The following is a 23607-nucleotide window of genomic DNA, read 5'->3' on the forward strand; positions in this document are numbered from 1 at the left end:
ACGTACGTCTAACAGTGTTTTGAACAAAAGAGAACATCAAGTATTTGAACTTGAGGATAATGTTGTGTTGTCTTTCATGTGTAGCGTATCAGGATACGAGACGCGAAAAATAACTCAAGAGAAAAATGACATTCAGGATAGGAATATCATCAAAAACAAGATGGAGTGAAGATCTTTACTTCAGGATATAAGGCAGGGCTGTGTTATTTTCTATTCGAATTTACTAAATTATTCTTATTTCAGAAGAATGTTAGATATCAGTGTGGAAGATCTTAAGCCAGATTCATTGGACCACTGAAGGGTTAGAGTTGAAGGAGCGCGCGCACGCACACACACACACACACACACACACACACACACACACACACACACACACACACACACACACTGAGAGAGACAGAGATTGACAAAAAATTCTGATGACATGAAAGTATTCACAACGAGAAGCAGTCTACCCACAAAGGAAAGGATAGAAATCATAAGATGATAGCTTATTGAGAAGCCCTTGATGCCAAATACGAGAAAATATCTTGGAAATATCGAAACCACATGAGTTTCTCTAAATCCTTTCTGGACTTCGGTTCAAAGGGGGATAAAGTTAACGAGGCGGACTGCTGTAGAACAAGAAAGGAGGGATCGATATTAAGGTTCACTAATTTAGTTGCTTGTTAATGACCTTCTCCATTACGTTTGAGCGTGTTGAAGTTAGGCCAGTGGGACGATAGTTTGTTCAACTTTCAGATGCCAGGTATTCATGAATCGAGGTATTCAGGTATTTGCTCGTGGTAATAAGAATATCAGGGAGAGGTGGAAGTAAAGCATAGAAAGACAGAAGTTGGACACAACTGCTTTTAAAATACCCTTTTACAAGGGACTAGAAGGGGGGACTGGCTTGAGCAGTAAGCAAGATTTTTTGCGTTTTGCAGTTACTGTTTTGGTAATTAGACTAGGAAATCAATCTTCAAAGAAAAATAATCGCAAAAGTTCTTTAGAATTAGGAGAACAATGAAGGCAACCAAACGAGGCAAGGAAATTTTGACCCAAAGTAATCATTGCTGCCATGGAGTATCGGATCTAACAAATACCATGTTCCGCTCTTGTTGCGGAAGACGTTATGCATGATGTAGTTGGGACAGTTGAAGCGAGCAGTTGTAGAGGATGCCATTTGAGGTAATGAATAACAGATCTGGTTAAGATGCATCCATATAAGGCGTACGTGATTATTATTTATGTTCAAGTCCCTTCTTAAACATAATATTCATGCTGGTGAAGTGGATGCGAATGCATTTTTTGCATAGAATTTGTTATTTGAGAGGATATGTTTTTTGTCTTCAGGAATGTTTGTTGTATTTTTGTTTTTGTGATTTTTTTGTTTATTTTTACGGGAGATTTTTTTAACCGAATAGGTGGTTAAAAAAATTTCCAAAATTGCTGCTATAAGTTATCATGGTATCATTCTTATTTGTAATGTCAAAAAGATATAGCATACCGGTATGTACTAGGGGTAAAAGACATATTGTTGACATCGCTCTCTCTCTCTCTTTCTCTCTTTCTCTCTCTCTCTCTCTCTCTCTCTCTCTCTCTCTCTCTCTCTCTCTCTCTCTCTCTCTCTCTATCACATGCACGCATGCACGCATGAATTCCAGCAGACATACAGAATCGAGTCTTCAGTCCAAGTATGGCCTTGACAATAATTCCGGATGTTGCTTACTGGCACATCCGCTAGACAGATCTAAAAATACATAAGTAAGAAGCAGGAGGATTATTTTCGAACAGATTAGGAAGACTCCTGATATGTTATTATCAATTTGGTCCAATATATACTGTCTAGCAATAGGTCTGTATAACCACTTTGGCGGTCTTCGAATGAAGGAGGAGGTGCCACCTCCCTAGTTGAATAATTACGGCGTATTGAATACAATCAGTGAGGTCATCGCCAGAACTGCATTTATAAAGAAAGAGTGGAGGGAATACTCTGGAGACGAACATGGCAGCAGGCACTGCATGGGGGACGATGTCATTTCACTTAACAGTAAAAGTTATTTACGACCTATAATGTTGTCCAGCAGCTCTGATTTGTTCCCAAAACATCCTACTGTCCGTATAAAAATTAAAACTGACTGCCAATTTTTGGAATTTTGACAATTCATATCTAAATGAGTAGCATCAGTAAGAATTGCTGTAGAAATATACAGAACCAGAGGCATAGCTAGGAGGAGGCAAAGGGGGGGCGGTCCGCCTCGGCGGCACTTTTGAATTGAACAGTTAATTCTAACATTCAGTCTCGAGAATTCAGTTCCAAATATTGTAATGCTACTGCAAATTTCCTTTACAATTGCTGTACGTGTTGCTAGTTGTGAGAGGAGTTTTCCTAAATAAAACTGATTAAGAATTACCTACGTTACTATGAAATAGACTTCGCCAATGTCATCGACGATTTTGCTAACATAAAAGCAAGAAAAATAACATTTTAGAATGTTGAAATTAAAGTTTTACTTCAAAAATAAACTAGTGTTTTAATTTATTTACCTATACGTCGTTTTGACTTTTTGTAGAATTTTTAGTGTGTATTGGGAGGAGCTGAAAACTCAGATTCCGCCCAGAGCGGCAAAAGCGCTAGCTACACCACTGTACAGAACTCAGTAAATTAGAGAATCTAAAAGATGAAGAATCACATTATGAAGAAACAAGCAATTACTAACATGTTGGCCTTCATTTTGTGCGTGTTGGGCATGTGATGATGAGGATAAACCGACAATTTTATATGCAAACTCTGCTAACATTTACAAAATTAAGCTTGAGTCATCTGGGAATGAACTTGAGCTCTTGCTGAGATTTGATTCAGTTAATGTGATTGGCGTATGTTTTAGTTGTAAGGATTCAAATTACAACTTCAAGAAAATAGTTAAAATATGAGGACAATACTTGAATATCGATTTACACCAGAATGGAGGAATGCATCCATAGGAAGTTGATAAAAAAGTTGTCAGGAAACATGGAAAAGGAGGATAAATTTGGAAATCTTGTTCTGGTACTCGAATGGCACGTAATGATGGTCTTTGAGAGTTTTTTTTTTATTTCCGTGTCCTCAACTTCAGATTACGATCTCAATCCCTCAAGAAAAGTAAAATTTGAGATTATGAAGAATGCTGTCTTTAACTTTTAAATTTTTTTATTATCTGAAAATTAAACACACGTTGTCAATCTCATTCGGAAAATTTTAATTCATTTCCTCTAAACTATGATTATCTCTTACTCAACATGTGTTTCGAAGCAGGTCTTTTAGTCAGATGCAGTTCAAAAAATCTGCCTTGATGGCGCATAAGATGAAGGAGAAGAAAGAAACAAGATAGTTGATTATACTGGAATTCTGAGCATCTTCTAGGAATTCAAAAGAAAGAGAAAAAATAGTACCAAGATCTGATCTGATTTTCCCTTTCAGACGTTTTCCGAACGTAGGTGACATTGTAAGCATTGCCCACAAAAATTCCTGGTGATATTTTTACAGGGTAGTTCACCATTGCTCTCCCCAACCACACAATTTTATCCGGGCTCGAGACTGACATATGGTTGGGACGTATTCATGACTGTGATCCATGTGTGTTCATGAGACCGATTTGCCTGTTTTTGGGGGAGGAAAACCCTACCTCCGTGTGAGATCGTGTGATATATATATATATATATATATATATATATATATATATATATATATATATATATATATATATATATATATATATATATATATATGATCACTAGTTACATTGACTCTGTGATTCGATATATTCATCTTTTTCGACTGACTGAAATCGAGAAAATAGATAACAAGTTAATTTAATGGAGCACACAACATGTTTCGTCTAAATGACTTCTTCAGGTGTGGTAACACTTAAAGAAAATTAAAGAAAAACCATAAAAACACTCTGCCATTATAATAACAGTCTTGTAAATTAAAGGTAAATTTGAATTGTCGTTATAGTCTGTTCTGTAGTTCTATTGTTGTGCAAATGCGAGCGTGTGAGTTCACGCGTACGCCAGTATCTAATGGCAGAACTATGCGAGTCAGGTAGACTATAACTGAGGTTGCTATTGATGTGGACTCTGCTCACATTTCTTTGGATTCAACTATGCGCCGTTATACTTCATCGTGACAAATGTAAACGTTTGATGTTGCATTCCAATCTACTCCGTGTTGGCGACCTTCATCGTTTGGGTTCACTGAAAATAAGATGTGACTTGAGAGTGCGCTTGCTCTGACTCTATTACATGAAATGTCTCTCTGATGTTCCTCTAGCCGTAGGAGGATTGACTTCTCAGTCTGGCCAAAGTATGACCTCCCACCATCACATATTAGTTTATATACACCGGGGAAGTGAAGATGGTTATGAGCTTGCTTTGGCTGGTCTCGAACTGACCTTAGTTTTGGAAGAACTGAAAAACACGTTTTTATATAAATGTTTTTCGAAATTCTTCCTAATTTCCTGGAGAACGAGCTGATGTAAGGTAAAGAAATATAACCTTTGGGGTTATAGATCTCTGTGTTGTTTCGAGGGCGCTAGTATAGTTGCTTCTTAATGTTTTTGGAAGAGTATTCATTATTTAAAAAAGTTCTTTCTAGATATTTTAGTTCAATTTTTAGTTCTTTTTCATCGGACAATACTGAGCGAGCACGGTGAGTCAATGTGGAAATGATACCTAACTTTTTGTACGGGATGGTGATGTGAGGATTCATGTAGGTATCTATCCGTGTGTGTTGATTTCCCTGAAGATTGAGATTTTCAAAGAATCAGACATCTTAGCAAGTTTCATGTCTATTTTATAAATTTTATGTCTTCGTGGAAGTTGTTTAAGTGATTTAGGAAGATGTGAAGATTCTCTACACCATGATCCGAAATAAGGAATATATCGTCCACATGTTCTAAGTTTTAATGTTGCTTTAGAGATGGTTTTCTCCTCGGAGTCCTCGAAGAAAATGTTGGCCAGTATTGGAGATAGGGGGATGCCCATTGCTAGTCCTTTGTTCTGTTTTAAATTTTCTATTCGAACTTAAAATACTCCGAACTAATACAATGTGAGGGGAGAGCAAAAATCTTTTCAGAGATCTTGTTTTTTTTAAAATGCTGAGAACATCTTGGAACATTTGTAAAAAGTGCCACAACATCAAAGCTCGCCATAACATCGGAATTCTTCAGCTTTATATCTCTCATTTTAGAAGCGAAGTCCGTTAAATTTTTAATGTAAGAGGAAGATTTTCCTACTAGACTTACTAGAGAGAGAGAGAAAGAGAGAGAGATAAGGTAAAAAATATAGAAATTCTGTCAAAAATAAAGAAATTAATAGAAACAGAAAAAAATATGGACAATTGAAATAAAAAGAGAGACGCAGAGTAACAGAAATAGATAGATAGACACAGACTTTTCTTTCTAGTTCCTCGCTCTCCCGGAAATTAGGAAGAATTTCGAAAACATTTAATATAAAAACGTGTTTTTCAACTCTTGCAAAACTAAGGGCAGTTCAAAGCCGCCCAAACCAAGCTCATAACCATCTTCAGTTCCCCAGTGTATATAAAATAATATGTGATTGTGGGAGGCCATACTATGGCCAGACTGAGAAGTCAATCCTCCTACGGCTAGAGGAACATCAGAGAGACATTTTATACAAAAGAATCAGAACAAGAGCACTCTCAAGTCACATCTTATTTTCAGTGAACACAAACGATGAAGGCCGCCAACACGGAGTAGATTGGGATGCAACATCAAACGGTCACGATGAAGTAGAACGACGCATAGTTGAATCAAAAGAAATTGTCCGAGACCCTTCTCACATCAACAGCAACCTCAGTTATAGTCATTGTTGAGCTATGGAAATTTTAACAAAGGGCTCGCATCGTCGAGCAAAAAAAAAAAAAAAAAAAAAAAGAAAAGCCGTATTTCATACCAAAACTTTTATTAATACAGCTTGTGTACAAATTCCAGTCAAAAAGTATGAGAAGACAATCAACCTCCGAATGCTATAATTTTTAGACAAATATTTCATGATATGAACATGAAATATTTGCACACAATCAACTGTGTTAATTTATCTTACATAAGAAAAACGTTTTTTAACTATCAAAATATAATAAGAATGAAATATTTTATAACCTTTTATAAAACATTTGATTGGCTACTGGTTTTACCATACGAGAAGGGTAAAGATAATGCAAGCGCTTATTTTATTTTAAAACTTGGGCGCATTCGTTATAGACGAGTTTAAACAATAATTCCAAATAATCTATGCACTGCCAAATAGACTAAATTTTGTTAGGGTTACCGTATGAGTTTGTTGCTTAATATGTTTCAAAAAAAAATTTTTTTTTTTTTGAAAATTTTGAAACATATTAAGAAAAAAAAAAAAAAAAAAAAAATATATATATATATATATATATATATATAGAGAGAGAGAGAGAGAGAGAGAGAGAGAAACACAGAAAAACATAAATAGAGTGAGATAGAAGGAAGCATAGATAACAGAAATTGTTGAAAGTAATAAAAGAAACGAAACGATATGACGAGGCAAAAAACACTAAGGATAGATAGAAGAAGAAAATCAAAAGGAAAATAAAAGAAGATCAATAGGAAACAGAAAAGAGAGAGAGATGAGGTAAAATATATAGAAATACCGTCCAAAATAAAGAAATTAATAGAACAGCAAAAGAAAGAAAAAAGATGGACAATTGAAATAAAGAGAGAGACAGAGAGTAACAGAAATAGATAGATAGACACAGACTTTTCTTTCTCGTTCCTCCCCAGGTGTTGATGAATTCTCTTCACATCACCAGCATTTCTCTCCCAACTTGTCGCTAATGACGTCACTGCCTGCTGTGGGCTGAAAGGGTTACAAAGATTCTCCGCTGTGTTTCCACCAGTGAGGTGTTGCTTGTATCTCCTTGCGTGTGCTAATCTCTTGTTGCCTTCAGCGGTTGCTGCAGGGCCGAAGGTCGTTCGTCTGAGGCAGCAACTGATATTTATCTTTCCCCGTGGGATTAACGTTGTCTCAGATGTGCTGCGGTTGCAACTGCCGACACGTGCGAGGCGACCTCTTCTAATTGGTACCTGCACATAAGCTTAAGAACTCTTGTGTTTGAAGGAAGATTAGCTGCTATAAGAAGGGAGCTTCGCTCTACATAAGATGCTGCAGCCAACGCACAGGAGGATCGCAGCATCTTGAAGAATAGAATCTTCATTATTAGGGCGCACGTAGAATGAAAAACAACCAACTGCTATCGAAGAACTTTATATAAACAGGAGGCTTGGGCGGTTAACGTCCGACTCGACATGTGCGCAGGTCAAGGTCACGCATCAAATTTACCAATAGAACATAAAGTTGTTCTATTGGTAAATTTGATGTTAGTGATCCACCTTCAGTCCTGCCTTCTTCTTCTTCTTCTTCCTCTTCTACAGGCATCATCTTGGGAAGTCCATGATTAGCATAATTCTTTGAATCTCAGATCACCTTTTCATCATCACTGTGAAACCATTATAATTTTAGGAGATCTGAAGTGTTTTGAGAAGTCCCATCTTTGATTCTGTGTAGGGTACAATATGTGGATTATCAATCCTTAGCATCACCCCATGGTATTAATCCAATATAGATTTAGAACTTAAAAAAACACGTAACATCTTCTTACATAACCCAGGATCCGATAATCTATATCAGTGCTCTTCAGCCTGTTAATACTTAGCGCCCACTTAAATTTCCTTACCACCCACTAATATTTAAATTGAAGAAAGTTATATACGTTACACAAAAAAAAAAAAAAAAAAAAATTGAAATCACCATTAATTCAATTAGATCCTTGAGCCTGATGCTAAGAAACTAAATGTTGGATATCTGGTTCGATTTTCATAAGGAAGGTCTAGGAGGGAGGGAAAGGTAGCGGTAAATTAAATATTATTTCCCACATATTTGGATATAAGGCAGAGTGTTTGGTATCCACCGCTATTGAAATTCGATTTCCTCTTATCATCATATTTAAGTTTTAGTAGTTCTTAGAATTTATTCAGAAGTAAAATGGATAGAAATCTAAAGAAAAGACTAATAAAATTCTATGGGTGGAGTGATGCCCTGTATGCAGCTGAAACTTGGACATTGAAGAAAGAAGAAATGAAGATTTTGGAAAGCTTTGAGATGTGGATTTGGAGAAGGATGGAAAAATCAAATGGACAGATAAAATAACTAATGAAGTGGTCTTAAAATGAGTAATAGAAGAAAGAAGTCTGTTAAGAAGGATAAAAATAATAAAGGGAAACTGGATCGGACATATTCTGAGAGGGAATGGAATCATCAGAGATGCCATCGAAGGAAAAACAGACGGAAAAAGACCCAGAGGAAGAGGAAGGAAAACAATGCTAGATGACATGCTCAATGGAGACAGGTCCACAACCTTGAAAAAGAAGGCTCAGAACAGAAGAGAGTGGAACGAAAGTTTCTGCTACTAAAAGAAAAACCGGCTCAATTGCAGAATACTCAAGAAGAAGAAGTTCTTGACGTGCGATATCAGCCTCTGCAGCATTTGCATTAAAAGGATTCAGCATACAGTCATTTATCTTTAAGTTCAGAATATCACTAAAGATCATTTTCACTTTCAAAAACCTGTGTGATACTCTCATATAATTCAACAAAACGAGTTAAGCATGTACCCTTTGAGAGCGAACAAACTTCTGTGTGTAACAGTAACCTAATAAGTTATTCGTTATTGTCCTGGCACAGCTGTCGAAATATTCTATCATTTTCGGCATTCGATGTGATCTTATTTATAGTCCTAATCATTATACTTAATGATGAATGAAGGCTTGTACTCAAATGTTTACCTACAAGGTCTTGCCTATGTACAACACAATGAATACACAAAACGTTTGGCACTTCCTCCTTCAAATAAGCAACAAAACCACGATAGCGACCTATCTTTGATGGCGCTCCATCAGTAGCGCATGCAACAATTTTTTCAAGGGTGTATTATTTTTTGCAAAGTACGATTTCACAACAATAAATATTGGTAATCCTTTTGTATCGGTAATAAGATTTAAAGTCAATAACATTTCTTCTTGTAATGTACTGTTTTCATTAAGGTCCCGTGCATATGCCATCAATAGAGTATTATTATCTGCAATGGTAAACTCGTTCAACTGTATGGAAAACTCTGAGTTTTGGAATATAGTTACAAGTTTTTCAACATTAATCGCCATTTCGCAATGCGTCGTCTTACTGTGGTATCGTTAAGGAGCAATGGTTTTATAACTTCAGTTGGATCTTGATGCATTACTGTTGAGACAAATTCTTTGATGGAGGCTATTATCAAAGTTTCTCCAAGCTTTTACCACTTTTTTTGCAATTAATTGTGATATACGATAAGTTGCAGTTAATTCATGTTCGTTCTTTGCATTTTGTTTCTTGAATGATCAATTATTGTAGAACGATTTTGAAATCTTTCACACAGTTCTTAGAAATATTCAATGGACTTATCTTAGATGCTTTGTAGCAAGATATTCTTGCAATCGACTTGGTTTCATTGCTTCGTTAGACAATGTCTTGTGACACAGTAAACACATTGGAAGCTCTTTGTTTGTAATAGATTCGATGAAACCCATCTTCAGATACTCTGGTAAATAGCCACGAGCATATTTTGTTTTTTGGGACATGGTTTCAATATTTGTTGCACAAAGTATTCAAATCACAACACAATAATAATAATAATAATAATAATAATAATACGAAAAAAAAAATCAGAAATCCCATCAATGGCAAATACCATGCACTAGCAATATCCGTTTCGACTAAGTCATAAAGGTTACGTGCATCGATCGTGGCATGTTGAATAAAAACGTTTTGGCACGATCTTGTTTTATGTATGCTCAATATCCGTAGAGTCGTATGCACTCCGAGCATTCAGCCAACAGCACGGGTGTAAAATGAATAAACGTGAAGAATAAAATCGTTTCGGAACAATCTTGTACTATATTATTTGCCGTATCTAACAAACCTTTTTTTAACTTTTTATTCATAACTTTTTCCTTTCATATATATTCTCTCACAAATTTGAGTTCGTATATTTTGGATGTTTTTAATGCAGTGTGTAATTATTCTGCCTCCCACCTGAAAGCACTGATCTATACCCACTAAACATTAATTATAAATTTTGCTGATAAGTTTCTTGAACCAAATGTTTTTTTTCTCTCCTTACTAATAACAATATTGTGTAGATAAAATCACATCATTTAATGGTATTCTTGAATATGTTATTTTTTTCTGCTTTCTTTTAAAGGTAGTTTCATCCTCTCCGGTTCATATGGAAATGTTATCTTTATTTAGAACAACATTTAATAAATATGATTAACAGTAAAATTTAAGAGAACTGGATCGCTGTCAGTAAATGTAACTTTACATTAAATAACAGTTTTGGGTGGATATTAAGCAATTTCAAGAACGGTCTGATGGTTGATTACAGGTTAACAAAGGCTGAAAGAAAGTGTATAGTCAGAGATGTGTCTTCCTTGGATGAAGACCTACCGGTCTAATTACTGTAAGATTAGAAAAAAAAATCATCTACACATACTGACCACTGGATTAGAAACCTCTATGCAGATGTAAATAAACATAATTTACGCAGCGTATATGCAAAATACTTGTTGGTCACGTGCGTCACCAAGGGTTCTAGGTAATTATTTAAGAATGTGCTGGTCAGTAATCGTCAATAGTGTTGATCACACTGGGAAAAACAAAGGATCTTTCGGAGTTCGATAAAGGACTAATTGTCTGTGCTCGTCTGGCTGGAGCCACGATTTTGAAAACTGTAGAGTTGGCTGGTTTCTCAAAAGGAAGTATCCCAGGTATTTAATTAGTGGGAAAATAACCCACATTGCTTGTCTAAGAGGTGTAGCTGTGGTCCTAAGACAGTCTGTCGGGAACGAGATCGCGTCGTCTGAGAAGGCTTGTACGGACAAACGGAACTTCCTGCCTGCGACAATTGACCGAAGCATTAAATGAAGGCTGTTCACGACTCACATCTCACCAAACTATATATAGAGGGTGGCCCAAAATGTACCTAATAAGTTTAATTAATACAGTATTAAATTTGATACGTACATTTTGGATTACTCTGTATATATATATATATATGCAATGATATGACATGCAATGATATATATATATATATATATATATATATATATATATATATATGTAGAAAGTATTTTTACCTTGAGTATAAATATGTTAAGGATACCAAGCAATTTTAAACCTGGTTTTACTCCATTTCCCAAGTAAGCAAACAGACCAAAAGTCAAGTTTGCGCCTGCAATTGATGCAAGTCTAACTGATCCCACAGGTAGTGCAAGATCAGGGCAGCTCGTGGCAAAGGTGGAACAAGCTCCGATCACTAATCTTAATATTTACCCTTAATGCCAAACATACAAAACATCATACATCCCCTTCTTGGAGATGTGTTTTGGCATTAAGGGTAAATATTATGCAGGCGCAAACTTGACTTTTGGTCTGTTTGCTTACTTGGGAAATGGAGTAAAACCAGGTTTAAAATTGCTTGGTATCCTTAACATATATATATATATATATATATATATATATATTTTTTTTTTTTAATCATAATTTTACTGACTAGGAACACCGAGATAAGGTAATATAAAAACTTTAATTATAACACAACTAGTTTCGTCCGAATGCTGACTTCTTCAGGTGTGCAAATTATCACAAACTGGAAAATAGCAATATAAAAAATGGACTTCTCATAAACAAGTTATGCATAACAACAGTCAAATTTGAACTGGCGTCCGCGTGGCAGGTCTAGCGTGAGGCATCAATGAGTGGGAACTAACTCGAGAGCGCCAGAACTGAATCACTGCGCTGTGTGAGTCAGGTAAGCTATAACTTAAATTACTGTTCATGTATGAGGGGGTCTAGAACTATTTCTTTTGATTCTAAGATGAGTCTTTCTAGTTCGTCAGCGCATTTATGGATATTAGTAGTAAGATTCTAGCCTATCTGGTGTTGACTCTCTTCTAAATTAGAGTTGGCAGAGAAAAGGACATGACTGGAGAGTGCCCTTGCACAGGTTCTGTTGTAAGAGATATCACATTGATGCTCTTCGAGACGTAGTGAGACCGACTTATCGGTTTGCCCATAATATGGTTGTCTGCAACTGCAGATGATTTTATAAACTCCTGGGAACTGAAGTTGGTAATGTTTTGGCTTGGGTTGACTTAGGAAAGAACGAAGTTTTGTTAGGGTAGTGAAGTAAGTTCTAATATTAAATATCTTCATAATTGTCGCCAATTTTATTGATAGAGAACTTACGTACGGTAATTGAATGTGTGCAATAGGATTGGAGTTATCTTCTTGCCGAGTTGGCACGTGTGGGTCTGGACGGTTTGTAATGCTTTGAGGTGGGTATCAGTTCTTTAGGAAGGTGCTTTTGAGGTGGTTAAGTTCTATTTGAAGATCTTCTTCGTCTTCTTCTCACTGGTAATTCCTCTTCATTATCAAAAACTCTGAAGATTTTATATCTAAGGTAAAAAAATTACAACAAATATATATATATATATATCATTGCAAGTCGGAAGAACTAGTATAGTTCATTTAGACACATTTTCTAGATTACATTTGGTCTGCTGAAGTCATTCAATCAACTCCAGACTGCAACTCATGGTGCAAATATTGCACCCAAATACAAGCTTCTCTGCATGCGTAGACTATGTTGCATTGATGATGCCACAATCACCAAATCTTCTCCAAGAGACAACGGAAACACCTTGTATATCTACAAGGTGTTTCCGTTGTCTCTTGGAATCAAAACCACTGATTTGTATAAAAATATGCAAGGATTCATTTCTTCAAAATAGTTTTATTTCATTCATTTAAGATATCGATTCATTTTCAGGGGTTGTTTTCTTCACGAATAAAGCTGATCGTATTGTTAGTATGAATAACAACTGAAACAAAATTTCTATCCAAATTGTGACCGATAATTAATCTCAGCATGTGAGGGAGTTGGGTGAGATTAGCTTGTGTAACATATCTAACAGTGTCATTTCTAATTATTTCAATTATAGTTTAAACAGAAATAACACTGTTTTGATTTGAGCTACGATGACGCCGTATCTGTATTAACAAAGTAACGAAAGAATGTCTTCAATGAGATCTACTCATCAGCATCTTAAAAGACCTTCATTTGAATCAACAGTAATCACATCTAGCTCTTTCTAACTCACTTAAATCGATTGTCAGTAGATATTTTGCGTTATCTTGTGCTTTCATTATCACTAGACGCACAACGATGCTAGTCTTCTGTGCATCAGATAAAATGAATTGCAAATATTCAATTAACTCCTTCATTAAATTGTAGCAACTGCTTCTATTAATTAAGTGGAATATCGGTCCTGAGGGAGTGACATCCATTTGCGTTATCTCCGTCTCTATTCCTTTCGACAGCTTGAAATGGTTTATAGCAGTTTCTAGTTTATATATGACTTCTTGGAAATCTTTCTGTCTTCATAAAAATTCACTGGTGATTTGAAAGCCAATAATTTCGAGTTATTTAAGAAGGTCTAAGTGTGATAAACTCAGCTGGTCGTACAGAGACCTTCATCAAACACAATGAAATATTTCGGGAAATATTTCCTAATTTGCACGAAATAAAAACAATAAATATGAGATGCCAATACATTTCTCAGTATAACAAAATAGTCTTTGTTGTTGTAGTAAGTGTAAACTCTTTTAGCCATAACTTACTTTTGAAAATCGGTGGGCAGTCGGTTTCCTTCGTTAGCCATCACTAATAGCAAACCCATGGTTACCAATAATTTTGCAGGATCAAATGAAAGTACGTCAAATAAGTGCCACCAATTTATGATCCTAAACCCTAAGTGGTATATTATCTTAAGTATTTTTCGATTATTCATACCTGTACGGTTAAAAACCTGAGTTTCAGGAGGAAAAATGTTTTCTGCTTCAAACATTGACTAACTCGAGAACCTAAATAGGAAAAAAAGTATGGAAAACGTTCTGATAGGCAGTCAGATAACATGGAAGCAAAGCTTTCCAGAAATAGTGTATGTCCACAGATGCGAGATCTTTCGACACTTATGTGCATGTCAGAAGAAGAAGAATCCATTCCTATAATAGGGTAATCAATCCGTCTTATGGGATGTGTTGTTAATTATTACACGTCGGAAATTAACTTTTCTTTTATGAACATTTGTAGATTTTAAAGTGGTAACTATTTTGCTTGTATAACAGTTGGAAACCTTTACGTATAAAGCACGTGATTTCGCATGTTGGTGACCAATTCGTACATCCTTTATTTCTTTCTCCCCTTCAGCATGAATTGACGATTCTTGGCAATCTGCCAGACCAGGTTCCATAAACTGTAGGCGTAGAGTATGTCTTTAAAACATGAAAGTAGTACACGCACAGCAGGTAGTATTCGTTAATGAAAACTTAATGATTATAACACGCTGTTATAGTAGCAGTTGGTTGTAATTTTGTTAACAGAAAAGTATAAATCTGGATCAACATCGAAAAACTGAATGCGCATTTCACTAGTTATTCCAATCTGCATGGACACGTCCGACTTTATAAATTAATTATTTATTTTTTGGCTGCGTTCTTTATAAGAAAAAAAAAACTAATTGAGTTTTATTCATAAAGGAGGGTCTTGCCGACTTATACCAAGCACAGCTCAATGCATCCGGTGGCAATTTTCTAAAAGCCATCAAAACTAATACTGAACAGTTTGAATAACAATGTCGTGTGGTCCTGATGGTAATTCATATTTGTGCTTCTGAATTAGCACCCATTCTCTATCCATTTCTTAATTTTTCACACTCATCTGACAATTACTTTTGCCAGAGGTCATAAATAATGAACTTCTTCACCAAGTGAGGGTTTACCAGTTACTGACTCCAGTATAGATTACGTCACTCTAGATCAGCGGGTCCCAACCCTGTGCCTGGGGGCGCATTTGCACTCTCGGAGCTATTTGCCGCCTCCACTGTCAATTATCAAATTAGGAAAAAAATAAAATTAAAACTGGAGAGCATGTCTTCTCCTAGTAATAATATTTATTGAAATCGTAACAAATTTTAACGTTTATGTTATGTTACGAACATTTTGTAATTCCTCTGAGTGCGAGGGTTACCAATTTTGTGCGTATGTTTTATGTATTTAGTCTACTGGCAAGGTTCGCTTGAGGGATGTGTCACCACTTCACCGGTGTTGTCGGCACGCTTTTGAACAAACATTGTTTTCTCGTGTTTAAAAAGTCTGTCCCAAAACGAGTAATCGAAATAAAAAAAAACGAACCTACACCCTCTGTCCAAAAAGAAACAGAAACTTTCGAAAATAGAAGAAACTAGAAGAATTTCGAAAATAGAAGAAAATGGCGCCACCTGTTTATCTTTTTGTTGCCGAAAGCGGCAACCATCATTAGGGTTGTGTCAACTGTTTATGACATTTATTGCATTAGAAGTCGAGTTATAGTGCCAAGAGTCAGTGCGTTTTGACGAACGGTCGGAAAATGAGTTTCAAACAGAGAACTGCGATTGACTTTTGTGTTAAACTTGGTAAACGTTTTACTGAAACGCATGAAATGCTTCAAATAGCATACGGTGATGAATGTATATCCCGTACTCAAGTTTACGAGTGGTTTAAGCGATTTCAAAGTGGTCGTGAGACGCTTGAGGACGACGTAAAGCCCGGCTGTTCAAAAACTGCACTAAGCGAAGTTAACATTCATAAAAGTGAGTGATTTCATCAACGAAAGCCCGAAATCGTCTGTGAGATTGATTGAAGATGAATTAGAGATTCCAAAATCAACTGGGCACAACATTTTGACCGAGCGTTTGGGCCTTCGTAAATTGAATTCACGATTTGTTCCCCACAAGTTGACTGACGACCAAAAAAATGTATCGAATTGAACACTGCAAGGACGTGACTGAAGGCGCTCGAAGGACTCAACCTTCCTTGAAACGATCGTTACTAGTGACGAAACGTGGTGTTTTGAGTATGAACCCGAAACAGAGTGCTGAGTGGAGACCACCAGAAGAGGGGCATCCGAAAAAAAGTCGCTTGGAGAAGTCAAAAGTAAAGACAATGCTGATTTGTTTCTACGATTCCAACGGCATTATCTGCAAAGAATTCGTTCTGCCTGGCCAAACGGTCAATAGTGAATTTTATTTCGAAGTTTTGAAGCGATTGATAGCGAGAATTCGTCGCGAACGGCATGAATATCGTGACGACTGACTGTTCGTCAAAACAGACTGTCACTCTTGGCACAATATAACTCGGCTTCTAATGAAAGAAATGTCATAAACAGTTGACACAACACTAATGAAGGTTTCCGCTTTCGACAACAAAAAAGATACAGCAGGTGGCGCCACTAGTTGTCTCTTCTATTTTCGAAAAGTTCGGTTTCTTTTTGGACAGAGGGTGCATAAATTGATTAACGATTGGAAAGAGGAGTACTGTTTTATCTAAAGTAATGAGAAATCTTTTTGCTTATTGTGCGATGGTTTAATTTAGTTATGCAATAGATGCTACATGTGTATTTATCCTACTTTTATAGTTGATTAATTTGTTAATTGTTATCATTTGATATGATAAGAAAGTATAAATTTTTATAGAAAAAAATATTGGTGCCCGCCACTTTTTTTCCAATCTCGAATGCGCCACAACCTGGTTGAGAACCCCTGCTCTAGATCCATCGCTCATTGTTCCTTTGGATACAGACCGTGGAAAGGTTTGAAAAATTTGGTCTTGACATACCCGAAGGAGTTTGATACGGACTAATATAGAGCCCGTTTACCAAACGTCCCTTTTTTATGGTTTGCCTCCCCTTTTCACTTAGCATTTTCCTCTCTGGGTCTGGAAGTTTTCTCTCTTCGTTATTTTGTGTGTCAGGTTCTGAAGAAATCTTTCTTCGGATTTCTCAAATAACGCCGGATACTCCAGCGTTTTGCACTTTTGCTTCTTCACTTCTTCCATTAGTCTTCTGCTAGTAAACCGTGTAGTGATCGAACGTTCCGCTCTGTAAGATCGCCTGTAACCAATGCCTTAAATACTGACATTTTCTTACATTCTGCTCACTTCTTCCCTTTGGTTGCACTTCTTCTTAGGATGCATACTGCATGTTGTAATGAACCTCTATGATTCAGACCTCTTTTCTCTCGCTCTCTTCAGCCGAGGATGAGTAAACCAGTCTAATGCAGTAGTGACATGATTTTGTTCCCGAACTCGGATTCTTCATCTAGAGTTTCGGGAGGCAAATGTTGAAGTACCTCAAGGAACACGTCTTTCGTTTACTCTATTCTTTCTTTGCTAAAACACTTTTTCTTAGCGACCGCGATTGTTTTGTCAGTGGTGTTAATAAGGCGAGTGCATTCCCCTCCCCCACCCCTCTATTTATTGTATCTAAAATGCCAGTTATTATAAATGAAATTGTCAACGAACATCCATAATAAGTCCTCTTAAATGTCTAATTCGTGCTTTCTACTAATGGATGCCTTTATATTCACCCAAACAATAATTTCTTAACAGAAATTATTGTTTGGGTGAATACTTGCGCACATATTTTACTGGTGGATTTTAAATTGTGACCTCTACGTTGATAATAACGATAGGTTCCTTCAACTACTTTGGAGAGCCAAACATACGACGTACTGCTATCTGGTAGTTGAACCTAACAGATGAACTGATATGAAAGAGAATATACTAGTTGTGAACATCGTGCCTGTTGATTAACTCATCTCATCTTTCTTTTACCCTCTTTTACCTTGCGGTGTCGAGGGTTTATTAATCATCGGACCTCAAACCGTTCACAGGATAAGGTGGTCAGTCCTACGTCACGGTGAATCCATGTCCGTAGTGTTGAGTTCTCAAGGCCGGTTTGCCTGCTTTGCGAGATGAAACCCCCAGGATAAACAGGGGGAATAACCCTACTGTCCACGCCCAAGACCGGCTAACTTGGCTATGGCTGAGGAAGGTCTTTCAACTCCTCAAGTCACCGACGGGAATCGAACCTAGGACACTCCTTCCACAGGCATATGGTTGCGAAGCGCACAGTCACTAGGCTAACCGCGAGGATCGTCTTAATTATGATTTTGCATTTTTGTGGGTCTATTCATGGCCCTTGTGGCAGGATTACAGAGCTGACAGCATGTAGTTTTTTCCTTGCTTTACACTGCCTTTTAACAGATAGATCGCTTTACTAAAGAATCGACCTGAAACAGGATATTTTAACTGATGGGAAAAAAGATGTGCTGTTACTAGTTTACTGGACAAAGATTTATCTCCGTTCTTTCTTTTGATGATTCTAGATCCTCAAGATCAGATGTCACTTTCGATTTACAATCATATCCAAAGACATCGTCAGATTCACAAAGACTTCCAATTTCAGCCATACGAAATGATAATGTAAGGAAATTTTATACAAATAAAGTAACTGAGACTAATTAAAAATGAGTCAGCTTTGCAGCAGTTTAAGATAAAAAGTCACTCGATAATCCTCCTTACACAAATAAGAATTTAAAACATTCCTTACTTGACAGCTTTCGTTAAGTAGGATGAATAATTTAACTTCTTCGAGATAAAGGTCTGAACTATGTAAGGCTCGAAAAAAGCTTTTAAATAAAACTGCACAGAGAAGAACACAATGGTACAATAAAATGTAACATTTCTATTCTAACTATCATTTTCATATAATGTATGATAATGTCCACTTGTATGCTGTTCTTGTATTGTTACTAATGGGTTCGGTACACGTAAGATATCTTTGTACTACCGAAGAAAAACACACTTCCCTAGAGACGAGACGTTCGTGTTTTAGTGTGCATCCCATAAAATACTTTTCTACATTTTGTTTCTCTACAGGGTTGATTCATTTTTAATAATAGAATGACGCCGTTCACACAAACGACATGAAACTTTTATCAAACTCCTTGTGAGTACTGGAGACAAATACAGATTCGTTTGTCTCTCTGAAAGCATTTTAGTTTATCGGAAAAAGAAAGAATAGATAAGAATTTGGAATTGAGATTTCTTTTGCAGTTTATTTCCTAGTGTTTGATTACAGGGGAACCAGCGGATAGAATGTACACGCTTTCAGTGATTAATATCTATAATATTCATTCTGTTCTACAGTTTCCATTAATATGTATTGCAGGAGTTCTCTTTACCGAAGATCAGAAAGACAGTCCGACGGAATTAGCCTTTAAATATGCAGTGTATCGCATCAACAAAGATAAAAGTATTCTACCGAACACCACCCTGATGTACGACATTCAGCACATTCCCAGAGATGACAGTTTCCATGCATCAAAGAAAGGTAAGAATAAAAAAAACAAACTTTCTTTCTTTAAGATTCTGAAATTCATTTACTTTTCTCAGCATAAATATATTCAGAGGAGGTAGCTGAGATAGTGTGAGTGATATAAATGGATGTGTCGCCAGTCGAGGGAGCAATAGATTCAAAGCGTAGAAGCAAATAGAAAAACATTTAATTTTAGGATTATAACTCTTCGGGGAAATTTTTGTTTCGAAGACTTTTAAAAGCATTTTTGTTTCTTTTTTGATTCTTTTTCTTTTTCATCTTTAGAAATTTATCGCCATGTTTATTTTTGCATCCCTCGTTGCAGCCGTAAATCTCATCAATCTTTACGTTATCCTCGATTCTGTCTTAACAACAGTTAAGTGTACATCTGAGCAAGACAAGTGCACATCCAAGGCGTCGTTCATACATTTAATTAATGTCACAGACGCACATCTTGTTCCTTTGGGCAAAGAGCAGATAATTTCCGACTAGTTAGTCCATTAAAAACAAACATTATCATGAAACAAAAAGGATAAAAAAAAATAGACACGATACTGAAAGAAAGAAAGACAAATAAAAACAACTAAAGAAAACATGCGACAATTGGAATGGCAATTAAGAATAGTAGGGTTAGGCCAAAGTTCTCTGTAAGAGGCTATGATTTAAAAAAATATAATTTTCTTTGGCTAGTAGCCTAAATGGTGTATTTAAAGAATGTACCACAGGGAGATACATCAGAATTAGAGAGTACACGTATGTAAGCAACGATAATTACTGAAGCATTTAGAAATAATAATCTATTTATGAGAAATAAAAACTAATATCAAATAACACATTCTTTTTGAAACCAAGAATGGTTATAAAAGCGAGTTTAAGAACTATCTACAAAGGCAAAGGCGGTTTTAAGTTTCGCAATGTGATTATCTGTGAAAATACTGGTGGTAGTCGGAGGTAGATGGCGTTGGTGTAGATGATGAACGTAGTTGTAGTTGGTGGAGATGGAGAGTTGTGGAGTAGGTGTCCTCCCTCGAAGAGTCTTTGGACTCCCTGAGGTGCTATGTAATACTACTACTACTACTAATAATAATAATAAATAAATAAATATACCAATTAAGATAAATTAACCATTTGTTCTTCTGTCTCTCTGAATAAATGTTATAAATTGATTCTGATTAAACTATTAATTCCATTTAGGTGTTTAAAATGTATACTAAGTTTTGAACATATTCATCGAACTTAATTTAGTCATGGATTTTGTTAAGAATATTAATATTGTTGATCAATTAACGTATACATTATGTTTAAAACGTTTGATTCGGAGCGAAAATAAATTACTGAATTCATAACTGTAAGTTAAGTTACAATAAATACTTGTCCATAACATGACTTGATGGTTTTGAAGATTTTTTTGTATCTGATCTACACACAGAAGGCCACAAGACCTACAGCACACTGGTGGCGTGTGTGTGCAAGAAGAATAGATGAAAGGAGGAGTTTTCTTGAACAGCTGAGGGTTATAATCTTAGGGAAACGCAGACTGGGGGATAGTGTTCTAAAGGACAGAAGTAGATGGAATAAAAGAGGAGGTAGTGAACTTGGTTCGGTGAGTTTTAAGATGGATTGTAAAAGGATGTTGGTTAGCAGTGACTCTTGTTTTAATGATTTTGTGTATGATTAAGATAAGTCGAAGATTATATTTTTGTCACAAGATCAAGGATGTCCATATCCTCCAGGAAGTTTTTCAATAATAAATATTTTCTGATGTATAAAATGGCAAAAAACGGAAACCTTTTGGATTTAAAAAAAGAGACTGAATTTTCGTATATTTCTTATTTAGAACATTCAGTTAATCAGATGACGCCGTGGGGACAGTTCTTTGCTCGAGTCGTCATGATATCGTTAATAGAAAAGTATAAAACTACAAATGGAGAAATCATTTTGTGTGTCTCAGATATTTCGGAGATGCGCATGAAATTTCCCAATGGACAGAAATTGAATTTGACTGAAAAATGTTGACAATAATCCTCAATATAATACTTTATCAAATTCTATTTAGATAGAGCTGCGATATGCATCGTTCAGAATCTTTTTGTTAAGCAGTCTTTCAGGTTTACGCGACAGTTTATTCGCTGCTGTAATATAACTTGGAGTGCTCATAACTATTTATGAGGAACTTTAAAATCTCACTGCCAGTAAATTTCACAAAGAACGTGTTCATTTGGTAAAACAAACCGATCACGTTTTAGTTACAGTGGACAGGAATGTTCCCTCGTGATGTGATAATTCTAAATATTCTTCTCCTGAGAAAACTACTCTTAAGTTTTATCTTCCCAGGAAGAAAAATGAAAAGGAAAAGTCGGTGATGTTTTTTTCCTTGCGTTATCTCTTTTATAGATTATGTGGGTCAGGCGTTCTGAGCCTACCGCGCAGAAAGACACACACACACACACACACACACACACACACACACACACACACACACACACACACACACACACACACACACACACACACACACACACACACACACACACACACACACACACACACACACACACACACACACACACACACACACACACACACACACACACACACACACACACACACACACACACACACACAGAGAGAGAGAGAGAGAGAGAGAGAGAGTAATATTGATCTCAGTTAGTGTTGTGAGAAAAGATAACATGATTCTCCAGTGTTGGCGTTTCTAATCAAATTGGATTTTTCTGTTCGTCACCAATTCCATTTTTACAAGTTGATATTCTTGTAACTCACACATTTTGATTGAGTAAACATTTATGTATTTATAATGAGAAAAAACAATTCGCAGAAAATTCTTCAAGAAGAATAAACTCTTTTCAAATAATATTTCTACCGATAACTTTTTTGCAGCTTGTAATTTGTAGAAACTTCTTTGAAGTTTTTTCCAAATTAGTAGAAAATTTGAAGCGTGTTATTTCTCCCAGAATTATTTGAGTAAATTATTTGCAGCTTTTTTTCATTTACTGAATTAATATACATAAAAGTATCACTCGGTTTTTCTTTTACAGTTCCTTGCAGATTTTATAGTTTTCTTACAATATTACTGTTCTTGGAAGCACTTTCAGTTTTTTATAGCTTTACAGATTTACAAATCTCGGCAGCTTTTATAGATTTTTCAATTCTTTATGGCTTTTTCGCAGAACATTTCTCTATGGTTTTATTCACAAATTATTTCTCATTTTTAGTAAATGTTTTATTACATATATATTGTTTGCAAATTTATTTTTGTAAAAATCTTTTTCAGGAGAGTCTTTTACTGAAAACGTTTCCTGTTCATGCATTCTTTTTAAAGCCAAAAATTCCTTGCAATTTTAGAAATATTTGAACAATCTTTTTGCTGATTGTCCCATTTTTACTGATTTGTATTGAAATCTTTATAGTATCATCGAGCATTTTTCTTCCTTGTAGACTCAGACTTATAAAAAATTCTTTGCATTTTTACAATATGAAAAAAATCTTTGAAGCAAAATTACAATACCTTTTTGGATGAAAAATCTGTACACTTCTTCAAAATTATTTTGTAAAAGTCTTTAAACTTGGCTGTTTAATATAATTTTCATGTTCACGTGCAATTATTCTAATGAAAACAACAGAAAGAATACGCAGAACTAAACTTATCCTTCTTAGATAAAGAATGTATTCATATTATATGCGAAATTGATTGTCTGCAGACAAATGATTCGTGCATAAGTCAATTAATTCCACAGGAAATTGCCTGTTAATTATTAAAATTATTTTTCCATTACCAGTGCATTAAATGTGTCATCAATCTCCATTACTAAACATTATTGTCATATTAAGAATCTAGCAAAGGTAATGAATTTTCTTTTCGATCCATAAAGTGCCTTTGTTTTGGTTCTTAAACATTTATTTTCTTATTTTTAGGCAATGATGCATTATGATGGGTGTTTGTTCTTTTGGGATTATAGCTGATTAATGGGAATATTTATGTACTCATCTGAATGGAATCTAATGGTCTTCCATAAACTAAGCAACTCAATTAGACTTCTGCTAATTATCCATGCTTGGTTGCCAACCATTTCTATTTATCTAAACATCTGTCTCATTTCTCTTTATATTTCATCTCTTTCACTGTTTCACTTCGTCTTGTAACCACCCAAATAATCGATTTCCATATTTAATACAAACTATTACTCCTCCCACCGTCCTCCATATTTCCATTTATTTCAATCAATTTAATG

At 35.7% G+C, this 23607-nt stretch overlaps 1 protein-coding gene across 1 annotated transcript in view; it reads left to right on the forward strand.

The window, feature by feature from the left end:
- Positions 1–23607, forward strand: part of LOC150096430 (glutamate receptor ionotropic, kainate 2-like) — an 80096-nt gene that overhangs the window by 39581 nt on the left and 16908 nt on the right. The window contains exon 3 of the mRNA XM_090409061.1: positions 19211–19372. Coding sequence (XP_090265187.1) covers positions 19211–19372 — 162 coding nt within the window. The remainder of the gene's footprint in view (positions 1–19210; positions 19373–23607) is intronic.

This window comes from Typopeltis vanoorti, chromosome 19 (assembly GCF_054136105.1).
Source record: "Typopeltis vanoorti isolate ZY-2024b chromosome 19, IOZ_Tvanoo_1.0, whole genome shotgun sequence".
In the NCBI taxonomy this organism is placed as follows: domain Eukaryota; kingdom Metazoa; phylum Arthropoda; class Arachnida; order Uropygi; family Thelyphonidae; genus Typopeltis; species Typopeltis vanoorti.